General features: G+C 38.2%; 1 protein-coding gene across 3 annotated transcripts in view; it reads left to right on the forward strand.

The window, feature by feature from the left end:
* The window catches only part of PDE1C (phosphodiesterase 1C, calmodulin-dependent 70kDa), a 646,978-nt gene that overhangs the window by 521,404 nt on the left and 106,453 nt on the right, over nt 1-19,121 (forward strand). For all 3 annotated transcript variants that reach the window (XM_006832152.1, XM_006832153.1, XM_006832154.1), the window contains 4 exons: nt 5,601-5,701; nt 8,359-8,487; nt 10,094-10,195; nt 10,734-10,854. In XM_006832152.1, coding sequence (XP_006832215.1) covers nt 5,601-5,701; nt 8,359-8,487; nt 10,094-10,195; nt 10,734-10,854 — 453 coding nt within the window. The remainder of the gene's footprint in view (nt 1-5,600; nt 5,702-8,358; nt 8,488-10,093; nt 10,196-10,733; nt 10,855-19,121) is intronic.

Consider the following 19,121-nt stretch of genomic DNA (forward strand, 5'->3'; position numbering starts at 1 on the left):
CTCCCGCGGAGCAGCTGGTAGTTTCGAACCGCTGACCTTAAGGTTCGCAGCCCGATTCGTAACCACTACGCTACCAGAGTATATATGTATATATGTTGTTTGTTGCTATTAAGTGCCATCCAATTGATTCTGACTCATAGAGATCCTGTATAGGGTTTCCAAGGCTTCAAATCTTCACTGGAGCAGAAAGCTTTATCTTTCTCCCTTGGAGTGGATGGTGGGCTTGAACCTTGGACCTTGTGGTTTGCAGTTCAGAGCTTATCATACAGAACCATTGTGCTCAATATGCACATAGAGTATTTCTATGCTCATTCTTTCCCTACTATAAAGTCTTTTTTCATAGGCTGTATGTGGTTTATTTACTCCTTAGTCACCTTCTAAGAAGGCATTCATTCTCAGGAAGATTTTGGATAGGATCAAAATTAGTAATTAATGGAAAAAAATAGTAAAAGTAGAGAATCAGAAAGACAACTGTTCATTTTTAGCTATTTTGTATGAACTTAAACCATATAAATATGTTTTATTCACTACTCTTTAACTCATACTTTTAGGCTTCTTTTCTGAATTCTGTTGATTTGGATACTCCTTTTGTCTTGCATTATCCCCACCCCAGCTAAGACTTCAGGCTTCATTTCTTTAGAGTAAAACAAGCTGAGTGCAGAATCTCTAAATTTTTATAATTTTTTTTCTGCTATTTTACAGTGGTCACACATATTTGGGTAGAAATTCTTTTAGTGACTGTCCAAAGCAATGGCCTTACATTATTTAGAAACAACAGCTCTATTTTGTGCTCATATTTTATTGGTTTTGTTGTTGTTGTTAAGTGTCATCGAGTCAGTTCCTACCCATAGCGAGCCTGTATAGGGTTTCCAAGGAGCTGGTGAGCTTGAACTGCCAACCTTGCAGTTCAGACGGCTTTGCAGTCTGGCGCATTAATCCACAGCGCCATACCAGGACTCCGTTTTATTGGTTTACATCATATTTAATTATAATTATTATAATAAGCATGACTTGTCAATGCAGGATTTGGAATAAACCACACTGAATCTAAGAATCACCTCAAGTAGAAATAAAAATGATAATAGAATTCCAAAGGGGATTCTACAGTCGGGACTGCTGATTCGTGGGTTTGGGACAGTGTGGCTTATTGAGAGATGGAAACGTCAGTGAGCCCAGAGAATACGTTAAATGGTTATCACTTAAGTGAGTTTCCAGTATAGCAGTGGTTCTCAAACTCTAGCAGGCATCAGAATCTACCTAGAGTGTGATGTTTTTGTTTTTTCTTTTGTCAGAGATTTTAGTAAGGATTTTAACTTTTTAAATAAGGATTGGGAGCCCAAGAATTGCATTTTTTCCATCATGATTTAGACTCCATCACCATTCTTTAAATAGAGAGATAGACTATCACCAACTTTATATGCAAAGGAGAAAGATCTTGGATAAGCAAAGCACTACTAAAAAACAAGAACAAAATAGGAAAACTTACACCCCGATCTCAAAAGCTGGTATATAACCAGGGTAGTCAAAATGGTCTGGTGCGGACACATAGACCAATGGAACCAAATTGAGAACCCAAAAGTAATACCAAATATTATTTGGTATTACTGACAAAATACCAAAACCTATTAAATGGGGAAGAGAGACCACTATTTAACAAATAGTGCTAGCAAAACTGGATATCCATTTGCAGAAAAATGAAACAGGATCCATAACTCTCATCATATACAAAACTGAACTCAAGATGGATAAAAGACTTAAATGTAAAACTTAAAACTATAAAGATCATCAAAAAAATAATTGGAGTAAGTTTAGGGCCCCAAAACATAGCATGAATGTACTATCTAACAAACATAGAAGGAAAACTAGACAACAAGGACCTCTTAAAAGTTAAACATTTATGCCCATCTAAAGACATCACCAAAATAATAAAAAGAGAACTTATCGACTGTAATCTGTAAGTTGAAACCAACTCAATAGCACCTAACAACATATCATAGACTGGGAAAAATATTTGGCAATGAAATATCAGACAAGGAACAAATCTCTACATTTTATAGAAAGCTTCAATACCTCAACAGCAAAAAGACCCAAAAAATCCAATTTAAAAATGGGCAGAATTCATACAGACATTTCACTAAAGAAGGCATTCAGGTAGCCAATAAACACATGAAGAAATGTTTGCTATCATTAGCCACTCTTGTTGTTGTTGTTAGGTGCCATTGAGTCATTAACGACTCAAAGAGAATGAAATACTGCCTGTGCACAACAGAATGAAATACTGCCTCGTACTGGGCCAACCTCACAATCGTTGCCACTGTGCAAATCCATCTTGTTGGGTATCTTCCTCTTTTTCTCCGACCCTCCATTTTACGAAACTTGATGTCTTTCTCCAGGGACTAGTCCCTCCTGACAACATGTCTGAAGTATGAGAGATGTAGTTTGGCCATCCTGGCTTTCAGGCAGCATTTTAATTATACTTCTTCCAAAACAGATTGGTTGTTCATTTTGCAGTCCATGGTACTTTTAAATATTTTCCCCCAATACCATAGCTCAAATTCATCAACTCTTCTACAGTCTTCCTTATTCACTGTCCAAATTTCGCACACATATGAAGTTATTGAAAATACTATGGCTTGGATCAGGTGCACTTTAGTTCTCAAACTGACATCTTTGCTTTTCCTTTAAAGAGGTCTTGTGCAGCAGATTTGCCAAATTCAATATGTCATTTGATTTCTTGACGGCTGCTTCTGTGAACATTCATGGCTGAGTTGAGCAAAATGAAGCCTTTGACAACTTCAATCAGTTCTTGTTGTTAGGTGCCGTCAAGTCAGTCCCACCCAACTCATAACAACCCTGTATAGGGTTTCCAAGGAGCAGCTGGTGGGTTTGAACCACCAAATTTGTAGTTAGTAGTCCAGTGCTTATTTTAACATCACCACACCAGAACTCCTATGATTAATAATTGTTGTTAGTGCCATCAAATCAGTTCTGACTCTTAGCGACCCAGTATAGGGTTTCTGAAGATGACTGGTGAGTTTGAACCACCAACCTTACATTTCAAACCAATCTTGTGGTCGAGTGCTTATCCTACAGCACCACACCAGGACTGATGTAAATCAAAGCAGCAAGGAGATATTAGCTTCCCCAGCACTAATAGCAAATGCTGGTGAGAGTATGGAGAGACTGAAACCATTATGCAAAGTGGTAGAACCACTGTAGGAAACAGTAGCACTTCCTTAAAGAGTTGGAAATAGGAATGCCATACGATGCAGCAATCCCACTACTAGGTAGATAGAGGAAGGACAGCTGTGATATGAACAGGTGTATACACGTCCATGTTCATCACAGCGTTAGTTACACTATCAAAAAGATGCATAAAACCTATGTTCCCATCAGTCAATGAATAGATAAAGAAACTATGCTACATATATACAATGGAATCCTATGAAACGTTAAAGAATAGCGATGAATTTGAAAAACACTTCACAGCATGGGCGAACCTATAGGACAGTATGTTAAACTGTTGTTACTGCTGTCTAGTTTGTTTTGACTCAAAGTCACCCAGTATAAAGTTTCTAAGGAGCAGCTGGGTGGGTTTGAATTGCAGACCTTGTAGGTAGCAATTTAGTGCTTATCCTACAGCGCTAGACCAGGATGCCTAAATTAATTTAACCAATCACAAAAAGATAAATATTGTATGAGAACCTTGTCTTACAAAGTCAAGAAAAGGTTTACTCACAGTAAGAAATATACTTGGACGGTTAACAGAGGTGAAAGTGGAAGGGGCAGTAAATTACTAACTAAAGGGTTGTTGTTAAGTGCTACTGAGTCGGTTTCGACTCAGAATGACCCTGTGTAGAGTTTTTGGGGTTTTAAATCTGCTGGCACCCTGAATTCAGACTGCTAGCCTCCTAAACTGTGACAGAATAAATTTCTGTTTGTGAAAGCCATCCCCTTGTGATATTTCAGCTAGAGAACTAAGGCAAGAGTCGGTTAACATAATCTAGCACACAAAGACAACTTTCTACATCCTATTTTGATGAGTAGAAACTGGGGTCTTAAAAATGGCCATCTAAGGTTCAACTATTGGTCTCTCCCATCCGATCAAAGAAGATTGAAGACAATCAAAGATGTGTGGAAACAATTAGTCCAAAGGACTAATGGACAACATGAATCCCAGTCTCCATGACCCTTCAGGCCGGAAGAACTAGATGGTTCTTGCCAGTTGATCTGAAAGGGATCACAATAGGAGGTGCTGGATAGAGTAGGGAAGAAATGTGGACCTGAACTCAAAAGTACAAAAAAGACCAGGATTACTGGTCTAAAATAGACTAGTGGACCCTCCAAGAATATGACACTCAGACACGCTTCAGCCCTGGAACTGAACTCACCCGTGTGGCTCAGCTTCAGCCAAACAATAGACAGGCCTATAGGATGAACAATAACTTGGGGAAAGTACACGCCTTAGGACAGTCCACCAATGAGATCAAAAGGGCAGCATTTGTCCAGGGATAAAGTTCAGAGGCAGGAAGGGATTAGGAATGAAGGACAAATAGGGAGGAAGTAGAAAGAATGCTGTTGCATTGTGGGATTGCAAAAGCTGTATAAATTGTTAAATGGAAAAACGAATAACAAATTGGCTCTGCAAACTTTCACCCAAATCACACTAAAAAGTTAAAAACAAACAGAACCCCTACAAACATTAAAGTAGAAATGTTCCATTGAGGCTTTTTATATAAGGAGATTTTAAAGCGAGATAAAAACAGAAGCAGAAAGACGGAGTCAGAAAGAGAGAAGGAAGCTAAAGGAAAAATAGAAGTACCCTCTCCACAATTTCAAAGTTAGAGGACTCTTCTGAGCAATTGGAACTGTGTTTGTGACGCTGTAAGATGTAACTCATGCTTTTTGTTCAAAAAGTTCATGGAAAACCAGAATTAAGAAAGAGAATGGAAAATCTCCATAAAAGTTTTTGAATCCCCCTCTTATTTTCATCACAATAAAAATAAATACAACAAAGAAAAAGAAATTGCATTTCCCAGGTGATTGTTAATGCTGCTGGTTCAGAAAAGGCACTTTGAAAATGATTAAACTACACCAGACTTTGGTGATATGCATGGGGACAGGTCTCTTCAATGACATGGTGGAAGGCTATATAATTTCTCCATTTGCCTGCACCCATTTCCTAGTGTATAGTTCTCCCGTAATAAGACACTAGGTTTTTTGTTACGCTTGATTTTCAGTGTTATGTTGAATTAAAAAAAAAACAAAACTTTTTTTCTTCTCTGTCTACCTAAGATCTTTATATGGAAGTTCTGAGAGGATCCACTGAGGATCTTTTTTTTTTTTTTTTTTTTTCTTCAAAAACATAGAACTACCAGTTAGCTCTTTGAACCTTGCTTGGCATACTGCTTCAAGTAACATGTCCGCCAGCCTCTTCACAGAAAAAGGAAGTTATTTCTGTCTGTCAGAAAACTTGTCTTTGGCACTAGCTTGCCAGCTGCAGGGCGGAAAGGCGGCAATGTGGGTGTGTTGTCAGCAAACTGAAAACTCTTTCTGAAAAAGCGACAGATGATCTGATTGCTCTGTTATCTCCCTTTCAGAACTGGCTGACAGAGCTAGAGATCTTCGCTATCATCTTCTCAGCTGCCATCCATGACTATGAACATACTGGAACCACCAACAATTTCCACATTCAAACTCGGTGAGGTGACTGACGTTTTTGCAGAAGAGGCAAGAGGGGGCAGGGATAGAGTGCTAGCAGTTAGAACGGTATTAGTCACCTTTCTTCTGCATAGTTGCTATATTTTGACTTACTTTTCAAATTTTTTTTTTTTAAATGAACTTTATAAACAAGAGCTCTGACTAGGAAGTTTCAATTCAGACTTTCTACTTTATGAAAGTCATTTGCTGTGAATCCTCATATTTTATTAAAACCTAACTTGGGTGTCCTTTTCTCTTCTATTCTGTTGCTCACTATTTGCTTGTTTATTTATTGATGTGTTATGTATATTCAGTTTGTTTCTAAGAGAATATGGGACCTTTTACATAAAGGCCCAGATGCCATGTAAATTAAATCAGTGAGGACTGAAATCATTCTGTTGACTTCAACACCAAGTCTTCTTACTTCTTGATCTCTGGGGTTCTGGTGAGAGCACTCTCTTTGGTCTCATTTTTGCTCAGTGCTTACTTCTCTGCCTGGCACAGGGTTTGGGGAACTAGATTGTTTCATACAGGCCACTTCCAACATTGATACCTTCTATATCCTCCTGAATGAACTGTAAAGTGAACGCAAACCTTTCTGACCTACCATGTCCTGGTTTTAGAACATCCCTTCTCCTATAACCATGTATGGAACTGGAGAGAATCTGACAGTAGGTTTGATTGGGCCTTGCCATCAACAGAAGCTAAGATTTGAGGATAAATGGTGAGGGAAAAGAAAAGAATGTAGCAGGGAGAGATTAGAAGTTTAACACTAAATGATTGTGATTTTCACTTGTGGAAGCAGAGCCATACTCCAGATAGATTTGCATTCAATAAATCAATCTACATGTATTTATTTAGTGAACCCAGCACTTAGTCATGGCGTACAACAGAGAGGATGGTATCATCTGATCCCTGCTCAAAAGAAACCTCTCAATGGAATGGAAGGCAACAAAAAGACTTAAGTCGCGTTCCATCCTCTGACCTCCTCACGTAGAATAGTCCCAGGAGCTGGAAGCAGCCTTCTGTGATTCTGTTCCAGAGTCTTTAAATGCAGGTAACTCCATGAGTGAGGAGCCTGTTTATCATGTATCTGTGAGGGGAACTTGTGCTGTGAGGATGGAGAACCACAACGATTGCCCCAACAAAAGAAAATGAGGGGTTGGAACAGCTGTAGATGGTTTTTCACCAGATTCCCTTTAATAAGGGAATCAGAATCCAGAGAAAAATGGCTTAACTACAGAAGTTGGAAAATAGTTTAGTGTTACAAAGGACTCAACAGTTGTAAGAGCAGATCTTTTACCTCTGGATTTTCAGGTTTTGTTTTATATCCAAACCAGTTGCTATAGAGTGGACTCATGCTAACCCCATGCTCCATAATATTTTTGGTGGCTGATTATTTTGGAACTAAGTCACCAGGTCTGTTTCCCAATACACTTCTGAGTAGACTTGAGCCCTCCAACCTTGTGGTTAGCAGCTGAGTGTGTTTCCTGTTTGTACCATCCTGGAACTCTATTATATCCATGTTGTTGTTGTTGTTAAGTGCCATCGAGTCAGTTCCCACCAGTAGTGATCCTTTTTAAGGCTTCCAAGGATCAACTTTTGTGTTTGAATTGGCGTCCTTGTATTTCACAGTCCAGTGCTGATTCTACAGCACCACACCAGGAGTCCATTAGGTATAGAATGATTTCAGGTAGAGTTTGGTTAAACTTGTTCTTGAGTGAAATTTGAACATTGTCCTTCTTTAACAAGACTTTATCCAAAACATCTTGCTTCTGTGATCCTTGTTCAGAAAACTGTTTGTAGCCATGCCCTTTTGTTCTTTGAGTGATAAAGTGTTATGTCTAACACTTTAAAGGTAAACTAGATACATCCCAGAATTTGGCCAGTGACAGATGGAAATTGTCTTGGGGAGCAATAACCTAACTGGAAGACGACTTTATACTTACCCACTGTACGTCTCTAAGAATTCCCTTTACACCTGGTACTCAGTTTCCTTGTTGAGAAATGAATACACTCTAACAATCTAAGATTTCATTATATTTATGATATTAAAATAGTATACAGCCCAAATACACTCTAATAATCAAAGATTTCATTAAATTTAGAATATTAAAATAACATACATCCCTGTGCTTATGTGACATTTACTTACGCAGTGGTCTCTGAGAAAGTGACTGACAATTGTCTGATCAGATCCTTATGTTCTTAATTGTCTGGTTTTTACATGGCAAATGTTTAAGATCTGTACCCACCAGACAGTGTGTGTTCAGAAAAGTACAACTAAAATAAACAAATGAATCTATTGAATAAGATAAAAATCAGAAGTTAAAGACTGCAAAACCATATCAGGATGTTTGATGATACACACACTTTTTTCTTTTAATCACCTTTGCTACTAGTACAAGCAATTGAAATCAGTTCTAAAACAGTTTTCAGGTTGAATATCACCTATTTTGCACCCACATATTGACAGTAAAATGCCTTACATACATGTCTTGATCAATGTGCTAAGTATGTTAGTTTCAGGGTTTCGGTTGATGTAAATAGAATGGGACAAAGATAATTTCCATATGTAGTGCCTTTCAGCCTGAGAAAGTTACTTGAAAACCCCAGTTGTTGAACATCCAAAACAATGATTCTTGGCTTTCTGTGCAGATCTGATCCAGCCATCCTTTACAACGATAGATCTGTCCTGGAAAATCACCATTTAAGTGCTGCCTACCGTCTCCTGCAAGAGGATGAGGAGATGAATATTTTGGTCAACCTCTCAAAGGATGACTGGAGGTAAGGCTGAAACAAGAGGAGAATCTGGAGGTCAGGGAAACAAACTGAGACAGAGAAATGATGCTATTTTGAAGAAATAATACCCGGTTTACAAATTTTTTAATACAGTTACTTTCTATATAAACCAAACCCCAAGACCAAATCCATTGTCTGTGAGTCAATTCTGCCTCATAGCTACCCTATATGACAGAGTAGAATACCCAGTTTTTTTAAAATGAAAAAGGTTTGATACAGACGTCAAAGAAAGATATGAACATGGACTATAAGTAGATACCGTGGTGCCTGCCACCCCTAGTCATCAAGAAAAAGCAGTTTAAATAACAGTGAGGTACCACTATACATCCACTGTTGCTGACTCATAGCGACCCTGTATAGGATTTCTGAGGAGCAGCTGGTGAACCAGTAGCTGTGAGGCTATGAGTGGGACCTGACTCAATGACACTTAACAACAGCAACAATAACAATGGAATATGTGTCTTTGTACTGGACCATGAACCACAAGCTCAGCAGTTCCAGCCCACCAGCTTCTCCATGAAAGAAAGATGAGGCTTTCTTCTCCAGCAAAGATTACTGAAATTAAATACTGACAATATCAAGAGTGGACAATTAGAACAGCAGAAATTCATAGACTGCTGGTGGGAATTTAAAATAACACAATCATTTTCAAAATGTTTGGCAGTTTCTTGTAAGCACTCATTTTATAAACCAGCCATTTCACCCAAAAGAAACAAAAACACATGACCATAAAAGACTTGTACGTGAGCATGTATAGTCTCGTTATTCACAGTAGCCTCAGACTGGAATCTAATAATCCAATGTCCCTCAGCAGGTGAGTGTATCAATAAATTGTGGTATAAACAGACAAAAGAGTACCACTCAACAATAAACTCAAATGAACCATTGATGAACAGATCATGAATGAATCTAAAAATCATACCGAGTGAAGGCAGCCTGACACTTTTTTTATTCTGTGTGTTTGTGTGTGTGTATGATTCTAGAAAATGCAGACTTTTAGAATAAAAAACAAAGGACAATGGTTGTCTGGGCCTGCAGATAGAAGAAAGGATGAATTGTATAATCATTGTGATAGAAATGTTCTTCTGTATCTTAACTGTGGTGATATTTTCAAAAGTGTATTCAACTGCTACAACTCATGAATTGTACAATATACATGGAAGCAGTTTATTCTATATAAATTATGTTTCAATAAAGGTGATTTTTAAAAACAGGAGAAACCCTATACCAAAGCATAATATAAATGATCAGTTGGTCTCTTAAGACCATTTCCAAATTAATTATCTTTGAAAACTTTGTATCAGTTGAGAAAGGTATACTTTATACATTTCACTTATATTAGAAATTTTTTCAACTGAGTTAATTTTCCAAATAATCAGTTCATTCTACATGTAGTGTTTCTAATAAAGGGATCCTCCTTAATTCTTTACCCTTGGTTTATTCCTCATGAAAGGTCCACTTACAAGGCTCAAAATAGATTAGAAATGGCAGATATGATAGTTTTGATTAGAAGTTAACTAATTTATACTTTATTGATTTTTTTTTTTTTTTTAACATTCATCCTTATTTTTTCCTGGGGTGTCCCTGAAAGGGAGTTCCGGACCTTGGTGATTGAAATGGTGATGGCCACAGATATGTCCTGTCATTTCCAGCAAATCAAAGCGATGAAAACTGCTCTACAGCAACCAGAGGCGTGAGTTGGGTTTTGACAGTCATGTGTGTTGACAGGTGTTTGAGCTGGTACTTGGACTTGCCTTTGAACCTTTGAAGAGTACTTTCTCCAACATCAGAGTATTGAGTGGTCTCATAAAGTGGGGATGTTCAGAAGCTAAACCAGGCAGATTTAGGGATGCTTTCATCAGGGCTAATACCAGTTAAACCAATTAAAATTTAAAATACTTCCCATTGGGAAACCAAACGATCTAAAGTCCAGTCAGTGCAAAAGAAACAAATAAAAAGGATTCATTGACTTTTGTGTTCTCTATGTCCTTTTGATTAATACAGTCGTTCCAGAAATGGTTTTGAGTTAGAGTTGTCCAGTATACATGAGAAACCACATTGACAATTATTATAGTAGTCATAGGGTAAAATAATGCCTTCCCTTCAATTCAGTTGGAGTGGGATTTGAGATGGGACAATGAGAAAGGACTTTAAAATTACTGAGTTATTTCAACTCTTGTTGATGTTCTGATGAATTTGATCATCCCATGTTGATTCATTTGGATTTATAGAATTGAAAAGCCCAAAGCCTTATCCCTGATGCTCCACACAGCAGATATTAGCCATCCAGCAAAAGCATGGGACCTCCATCACCGCTGGACAATGTCTCTTCTGGAAGAGTTCTTCAGACAGGTAACTTGTTGCTATACTAATTAGTCATCATTGAACATTTCCTAAATTTTATATTTTAGCAATGCTATAAGCTTTTGTTGGTGGTGCTGGTGTACCATGGAGTTGGTTCAGACACATAATGACCCTGCATAGGGTCTCTGAGACCTCATCTTTCTCCCACAGAACAACTGGTAGTTTCACACTGCTGACCTTGAGATTAGCAGACGGACTCATAACCACTACGCTACCAGAGCTCCTTTTAGAGATTAATACTAATTGATGGGGCAGGAGGAGAGGAGAAGAGAATTCTATAGTTTCTTACGCTTCCTGGTCTTACCGTGTTTGAATCTTACTTAATTGCTGATTCTCAGACCGTTGTAGTTTTACTATATTGTGGATTTTTGTATAAAGAAAAAAAGCATTTCCCTGTGGCTGCAATTTTGCCTAAAATGCCACTATGAGGATCCGTTTTACTTGTATTTCTAAATACAAGTTGACAAAATGAGGGTCACTGTGGCTCCACACTTGGGATTAAGGTATTAATCTTTAATTCATAGTTAGTTGGACTGTTCCTTTCCAGAATACAAGCCCATGCTGTAAAACCCCAAAGCCAGGTGTGGAAATCTATGACCAAGATATTTCGAGAAACTATTGTTCCAATTATCTTTAAACTTACTGCAATCTGAGTCTCAGAACTGTGTTTCCTATAAGAATAGTCGTGGTATCCAATGAGTATACGTGATTTTAAAGCTGAAACAAAATGAAAAGGCAAATAGAGCTAGAGGAAAGATAGGTATAGCACCAAGACTGGCATATCCCCATATTCATCTTGTCCAAGCAACTTGTCATTGTTGTTGTTAAGTGACATCAAGTTGGTTCCAACTCATAGAGACCCTATATAGGGTTTCCAAGGAGCAGCTGGTGAGCTTGAACCACTGACCTTATGGTTCAAACCAACTTTGCAGTCCAGTGCATTAACCCACAGCGCCACACCAGGACTCTATCCCAGCAAGAGCTGTATTAAAATATCTACTTTGGAACATGAAACCTTGAAGTTGAAGCCTAAAATGGCATCTAGCTTGTGAGACTTTGATGTCTTTTTCATTAATTCAAAAAGGGCCGTTCACAGAGGCACAAAAGAATTCTAAGAGGCATCTGTCTACCCTTCCTGCATCCTTCCCCAGTGCTGTGCACAATATCTGGGAATGAAGTGTAACTAGAATTAACAGCATGTTAAAGACCAGGAGGTACTTAGTTGGAGTTTTTACTACCCGTAGTTTGTGGTCTGGGACTACAGATCACCACTTGAAATTGTGATTCTTTTTTTAGATGGATGGGAATGGAGAAGGGAATCTAGGAAAAAGTTGGACCAGTTCAGACCTTTCTAGCATCAAATGCCCTGAGTCTCCTTCACTCTATGAGTGCACGTTAGTACATGCTTGTGCACATGCATAAACTTCATAGGAACGTACCAGCAGGCACCCTGGTCAGCAGGTGGACTTTTCCTCTTCTTGTCATTTGGTCTCACATGGTAGTTCTCAAAGGGAGCTTGATAGAGTTCAGGACACTACACATTTATATGTTTCACTGTGTTGTACATACACAGCTTCATCAAGGGCTTATTTCAAGTCATTTATCCAAAAGCTATTTTTCTAATATTATTGAGAGGATTTTCTCCAAATACCCATCCATTTTACTATATGCTTTCTTTGGTATTGCTTTTGTTATAATACGTTCTATAGCTAAGGATATTCAGTCTATAATCAAGTGGCAAATTATGGCTAACTCATGGAAGTTTGAGTATTCTTATTCTTATTATAATTATGAAGAAGTGAATGGGAGAAATGACTTAAATATGTGAGAAATGACTGAAGTATGTGAACATTTCTCCCATAAAGGGAACCTTGTTTGCATATCCATATGCTCAAATTGAATGAAAATGTGCTAGAGGCAATGAGAAAATAACCATATTGAATTTCTTGCCTATTGGGAACTGAATGTTAATTCACTGGACTGAAACTATGTTTTAGTCATTATGATTTATAAATTATTTTTATTGACTTAATATTTTAACCCAGATGCCATGGATCAGAATAAGTAACCTACACAGGAGAAATGTTGCCTCAGCAATTAACTATAGATTTTAGATTGGGTAATTCAAACAAGAAATCTCAATGGAACTATGGAGTCTTTTTTAAAAATTACATTTGGAAACTTGGGTTATATTTCAAAATAAGGGCATAGCCTTGGTGCCAATGGACCAGACCACCCATGCTTTGCTAAATGAGTATGTTACATTTTCAGTTTTATAAGCACATTTTACAAATTCCAAGTCACTGCCTCAAGGTGCTTGTGAATGAAATATTGGCTTTGTAGAAGTATACATTTGTCTCCTTGGTAAACATATCTTGTTGTAAGAGCCTTGGGGTTAATTTCCTTTGTTTTTCTGTAATGTTGTTATGTCTTGCAAGCTTCTTACAATTCTTTTGATTTCCTTTGTGTCTGGTTATCCCTCCCTTTCTGTTTCTTATTTCATGCATTTGTGAATTTCCTTCCTTTGCTTTCTCAGATATTAGCTAATTGTATAATTGTTATTTTTTTCGGCTTTTTTATTGAAAATTTCCTGGGGATGTTTTGTAACACCTGAATTTGTATTTCTATTTTTAATCAATTCCTTTTTCTGCTTGAGTTTATTTTACTCTTTTGCTAACTTCCTGCATTGGATGTTCAAGTCATTCTTTTTGTACTCGTCTGCTTAATTTTAATAAATGTAAGGTTAAGAGTTGACCTTTTTTGTACATCTCATAGGTTTTGATGTATAGGATGCTCACAGTTATTGTTGTTGTTATTGTTAAGTGCCTTCCAGTAAATTCCAATGCATAGTAGACCAAGTATGGGGTTTCCAAGGAGCGGCTGGTAGATTTGAACATCCAGTCTCTAGGTTAGCAGTTCAGTGTTTATCCTACAGCACCATGCCAGGACTCCATTCTTAGTATTCTGTAATTTTACCCAAGAGTTTTGCTTCAGAGAGAGGTGATTGTTTATTTGTTGATAACTTTCCAATGGTAGATTTCTCTGCTTTTTAGTTTTATAACTAATTTGTGGTTAATTGAAATGTAATGAAATGATGTTTTCATAATTTGGAATGTATTGTGAAATTTGTTTGTCATCTACAATATAATCAACTTTTGTAAATGTTCACAGCCCTTGGAAAGTAGGTTTATTTTCTACGTACAAGGTAAATAGTTCCAAGGACATCAGACACATTTGTCTTATTATATATGTTATTAAGCATTTTTCATGCCATATAAAAAATGATCTATCATAAGCTAAATGATCTGTTCTACTTTTATTTTCCATATCTTTACTGAGATCTGCTAGTTTATCCCTGAGATCTTGTTCTTGGTAACTTCAGGAATTTCGTTCTGTTCCCGGAAGTCTGTTTGGCCATCATTGTCATCCACTTGTTGGTATCAAACCAAGAACATCTGTTCTTTGTTTTGTTTTGTTTCTTTCTTCTTTTTCTCTGTTACCCTTGAGATGCCTTTTTATAGGAGCTCTGTTGTTTGTTGTTGTTCTTGGGTTTCTGCTCTTTGCCTCCTCCTTCTCTTCCTCTTCTCTGTTCATTTTATTATTATCCCACCACCATCACCATTCTTCTTAGGCCAACTATTTGCATGAGCTTTGTGCCAGGAAGAAAACAGAGCACTAGTGTAAGGTGTTGATGTTGCTGCTATGTGCCATTGATTTGGTTCTGACTCATAGTAACCTGGCATAGGGTTTCTGACGAGCGGCTGGTGGGTTTGATCTGCCGACTTTGTGGCTCAAATTGACCTTGCGGTCCAGCTCATTAACCTGTAGTGCCATTACAGGAGTCCAAGGTAGCTGGGATTGTTCGGGTAAGAGCAGGCAGGCATCAGCTGGAGAGCTGCTCACAATTCAGTCTCTGTCTCTTAGCTTGCCTGTGAGCAAACTCTTCATCCTTTACTCCTTTTTTGAGGGTGGAGTCCTGGTTTGACAAACTGTGGAAAAAGCACTGGGTTAGTGGTTCAAACCCACCAACCACTTCTTGGAAATCCTACACAGGTTCGCTAGGGGTGTGAACTGACTTGACAGCACTTAACAATAACAACAACAGCAGCAGCAGGGCCCAGCATAGCTTCTTACACCAATACATACCACCCATTTCTGGTTTTTCCAAATAATGGGTACTGGATGTTTTTCCCACACGAGTGAACTTTGAAGAACTTACCTTTTCAAACTTCACCTGAGAAATGCAGCCATTGGTCTCACTGAGCATCCTGGCAAATGCCTCTCTGATACCCACAGTATTTGAGATAGCCTTTCCTCATAGAGCTTTGACTTGAGACTGACGGTATCTTCTAGTATTTGCATTCTGTTTCTCTTTATGCTTATTTTGGTAGGATCATTTCTGAGAAGAAAGGACAAAGACTTTTTGCTATGTTATCTTGAATCCAATAATTTTCTCATACTTTATATTTTGTCATTTCTTAACCTTGGGAAGAAGAGGGCACCTTACTACACTTTATTAACATTGATGTTTTTGGTGTCTTCCTCAACATCTGTTTTTTACTTCCCTTCGCCTGAGAAGGCACTCTTAAGATGTTACCTAAAAGACTTTCATTAACTATTGCATTGAGAGATGTTACCCAACCTTGAGAACTTCCAGTGCAGAATGAACTCTTGTTTCCCTTGATGTTGTTGTTGTTGTTGTCAGTGCTGTCGAGTCAGTTCCAACTCATAGCAACCCTGTATAGGTTTTCAAGGAGAGGCCGGTGGGTTTGAACCACTGACCTTGTGGTTAGCATTAGCAGTTCAGTGATTATCTTACAGTGCCACACCAGGACTCTTTTGGTTTAGTTGTTGCTTAGAAGCAACTGTTTGAAGCAAAGCTAACAATGTAAAGCAACACATATAAAATTCAGGTGTATTGCCCACTCATGTAAAGTATGAAACAAAAATTCTTGACTGGCAGGTGGTTCTCAATAAGATAATAAGCAGTGATATTTAAATCTAGATTTCACCTCCTACGAGAACGTGGTTTACAAGCAGTTTTTCTACATGAAGCCAGGAAAAGGAGGAACAACACGAAGACCTTTCAGCAAGAGATTTTATAGACTGTGGTGGGAATATCTGTTCCCCTCCTATTCTAGTATCTAGCATTAGCTGCCAGGGCATTCTGGGAAATGTAGTTTAGCTGTTCTGACAGGAAATAAAGGAAGAGAAGGAGGGGGATTTGAACAACTGTTTCTTGTTGTTAAGTGCTGTGGAGTCAGTTCCCACTCACAGCAACTCTGTATAGCGTTTCCAAGGAGCAGCTAGTGAGTCTGAACCACTGACTTTGTGATTCAAGCTGGTCAAGAGCTTATCCTACAGCACCACACCAGAGCTCCTGGTTAATTGTTCCTTAATTTATCCTTCCACCTTTCCTGTGATAAATGTCTGAATGGGCAAAGGAACTTGAGTGTTTATAAACAAATTATCTTTTAATTTATTCAACAAAAACTCATTATGTTCCTTTTACTTACTAACTAATATTCCTGGTGTTTGGTACTGTAGGATAAGCACTGGGCTGCTAACCACAAGGTGGGCAGTTCAAACCCACCAGCTGCTCCCCAGAAACCTTATACAGGGTCGCTATGAGTCTGAACCAACTCAACGACGCTTGACAACAACCACCAAAATTTACCAACAACTACATGTATTTATCAGTGAGATATCATCTTAATCCCCCAAAACAAGAATGTTTATTTTTCTGAGTTGTCCTAAAAGAAAAAAATGAACCATTTACATTAAAAAAAAAAAATCCTTTGTACCAACTGAAGATTTACTCTTTTATGAAAAATGTTGACCTTTCAGTTAAGGAAAAAAGTGTGAATCATTTCACAAGGGCTTGTAGCAAGAGAGTCATATAATACTGTGTTATCAATCAAGTTGGATTCACCGGTGGAAGCATGTTTCTCTATTACTTTCAGCACATTATTTTACAACTCGTAAATGAACCTGTCCTTTAGCTGGAATTCAGCATGACACTATAGGATAAGGAATGGACGGCTAACTGCAAAGTTGGCAGTTCAAACCCACCAGCCACTCCTTGTTAACACTATACAGGGTCACACACAATAACTAGAATAGTCTATATGGAAATACGCTCATTTCAATCTGAAAGATGTAAATTACATATAGATATGGGCGTGGGCAAATCCATGGGCGTGGGGAAATTTTAGTATCATGTAGTTTTTCATAATAAAATACAAATTAATACTTACACTTCAGTAGTCAAAGTAGAGAATGTTCACCACCTCTCCCTCTCAACCACTGCCTTAAAAATATACCAAAAGAACAACTTGTACCCTACCTCATATTATTGTTAAAGTACTGCCAAGTCAATTCTGACACAGAGCGTCCTTGTATTAGGTTTCCAAGGAACAGCTGATGATTTGAATCACTGACCTTGAGGTTCAAACCAACCTTGTAATCCAGTGCTTATCTTACAGCGTCACACCAGGCCTCATAGGGAATGGAAAAGGTTTTTGTTTGTTTTAGCTGGGATGTTCCACTAAGCCATCTCTTTGTTGCTGGCTGCTTCTGATGACTCCATATGTTATACAGAAGAATTGCTCTATAAGGTTTGCTTGGCTGTAATCTTAATGGAAGCAGATGTTGTTAAGTGCCATTGAGTCAGTTCCAACTCATAGTGACCCTATATAGGAGTTTCAAGGAGTGGCATAAACCAGGCCTTTCATCCTTGAAGTTGCTGAATAGGCTCAAACCAGCAACCTTTGGGTTAGCAGCCAATTGGAAACCATTTCTACCACCTTGGCCACAGAACTCCAATTTGTGCTAAAGATACTTGTGTCTCTTCATCCAACCTGGAGAGAAATAGTTCAAATGATTCATGGAGTCCTCGTGTGACACTGTAGGATAAGCACTAGATGGCTGACTGCAAGACTGGAGGTTCAAACCCACCAGCTGCACCTCAGAAACCCTATACAGGGAGACCATGAGTCAGAAACAACTTGATGGCACTTAACAACAACTTGAGAGCTGGAGCAGCCAGGAGTACTTGGAAACAAAGGCGATATTATACTCTACAGAGTGACTCCTAGTGTGACACTGTAGGATAAGTACTGGACTATGAACCACAAGGTCGGAGGTTCAGACTCACCAGCTGCTCTTCGGAAACCCTGTACAGAGTTGCTATGAATTGGAGTTCACTCAACAGCACTTAACAACAATGTCAACAGCACAGAGTGTCTAATGTGCATAGGAAAAGTGTGCAGAAAGAACTGGGTCACTTTCAGGCTGTTCCTGAGAAACTTGGAGGCCCTCAGTTCCCATTGCGACCCCATGGCTCAGCTTCTTCTGTCCTCTCCACTAATGTTAAATGTGTGCACAGCTAATATCCTTGAAAACGTGCGTCGGAAGGAAAAGTCATTCCATTTTTTAATAGGCTTGGTATAAGGTTGTTATTAATCTTTATTTACTAATTAGCTGGTGGTATTTATTACAATCAAAGTATATTAGATATAGCCAACACAATAGTTTCTCACTATTTTTTTATTATTGTGGTAAATATATATGTAACAAAACATTTGTCATTTCAGTAATCCTGAAATGTACAAAGCCTTGACATTGTTCAGTGGCAACTGTCTCCACAACCCTTAAGGGAAATTCTGTATCCGTAAGCAATGAGTTCCCCTCTTCCTACTCACCTACATATCTGTGTTCAATACTAATAAACTCTATGCTTTCCTGTTTTTAATAGTTCATATACATAGAATGATACAATATTTGTCCTTGTTTATGTGACTAATTCAGCATGATGTTTTCAAGGTTCATTCGTGGTGTAGCAGATATCAGAACTTCATTGCTCATTATGGCTTAGGAATATTTCATTGTATGTATGGACCACATTTTGCTTATCCATTCATCTCTCTCTCTCTCTCTCTCTTTTTTTTTCTAATTAAGTGAAAATTTACAGACAAGATCATCAGTTTTGCATTCAACAAATCATACACTTTGTTTCATCTCAATGAAATCCCCTCCGCGCAAAAACAGTTTTCCCACTTCCTCCCTGAGCTTCCTTTCCCCTCACCTTCCCATCCCTTCTCAACTTCGTCCTTAGGGAAATGTCGCCATTTTTTATTTCCTTATTTTACGTTTTTCTTGTGACTTGAGTGGTAGTTTACATGGGAGAGCATCAGCTTTACATTCATCCTCTCGTATATTGTTTCATTGCCATGATTACAATCCCCTCCATGCAT

This window comes from Chrysochloris asiatica, unplaced genomic scaffold, assembly GCF_000296735.1.
Source record: "Chrysochloris asiatica unplaced genomic scaffold, ChrAsi1.0 scaffold00006, whole genome shotgun sequence".
Taxonomy (NCBI): Eukaryota; Metazoa; Chordata; class Mammalia; order Afrosoricida; family Chrysochloridae; genus Chrysochloris; species Chrysochloris asiatica.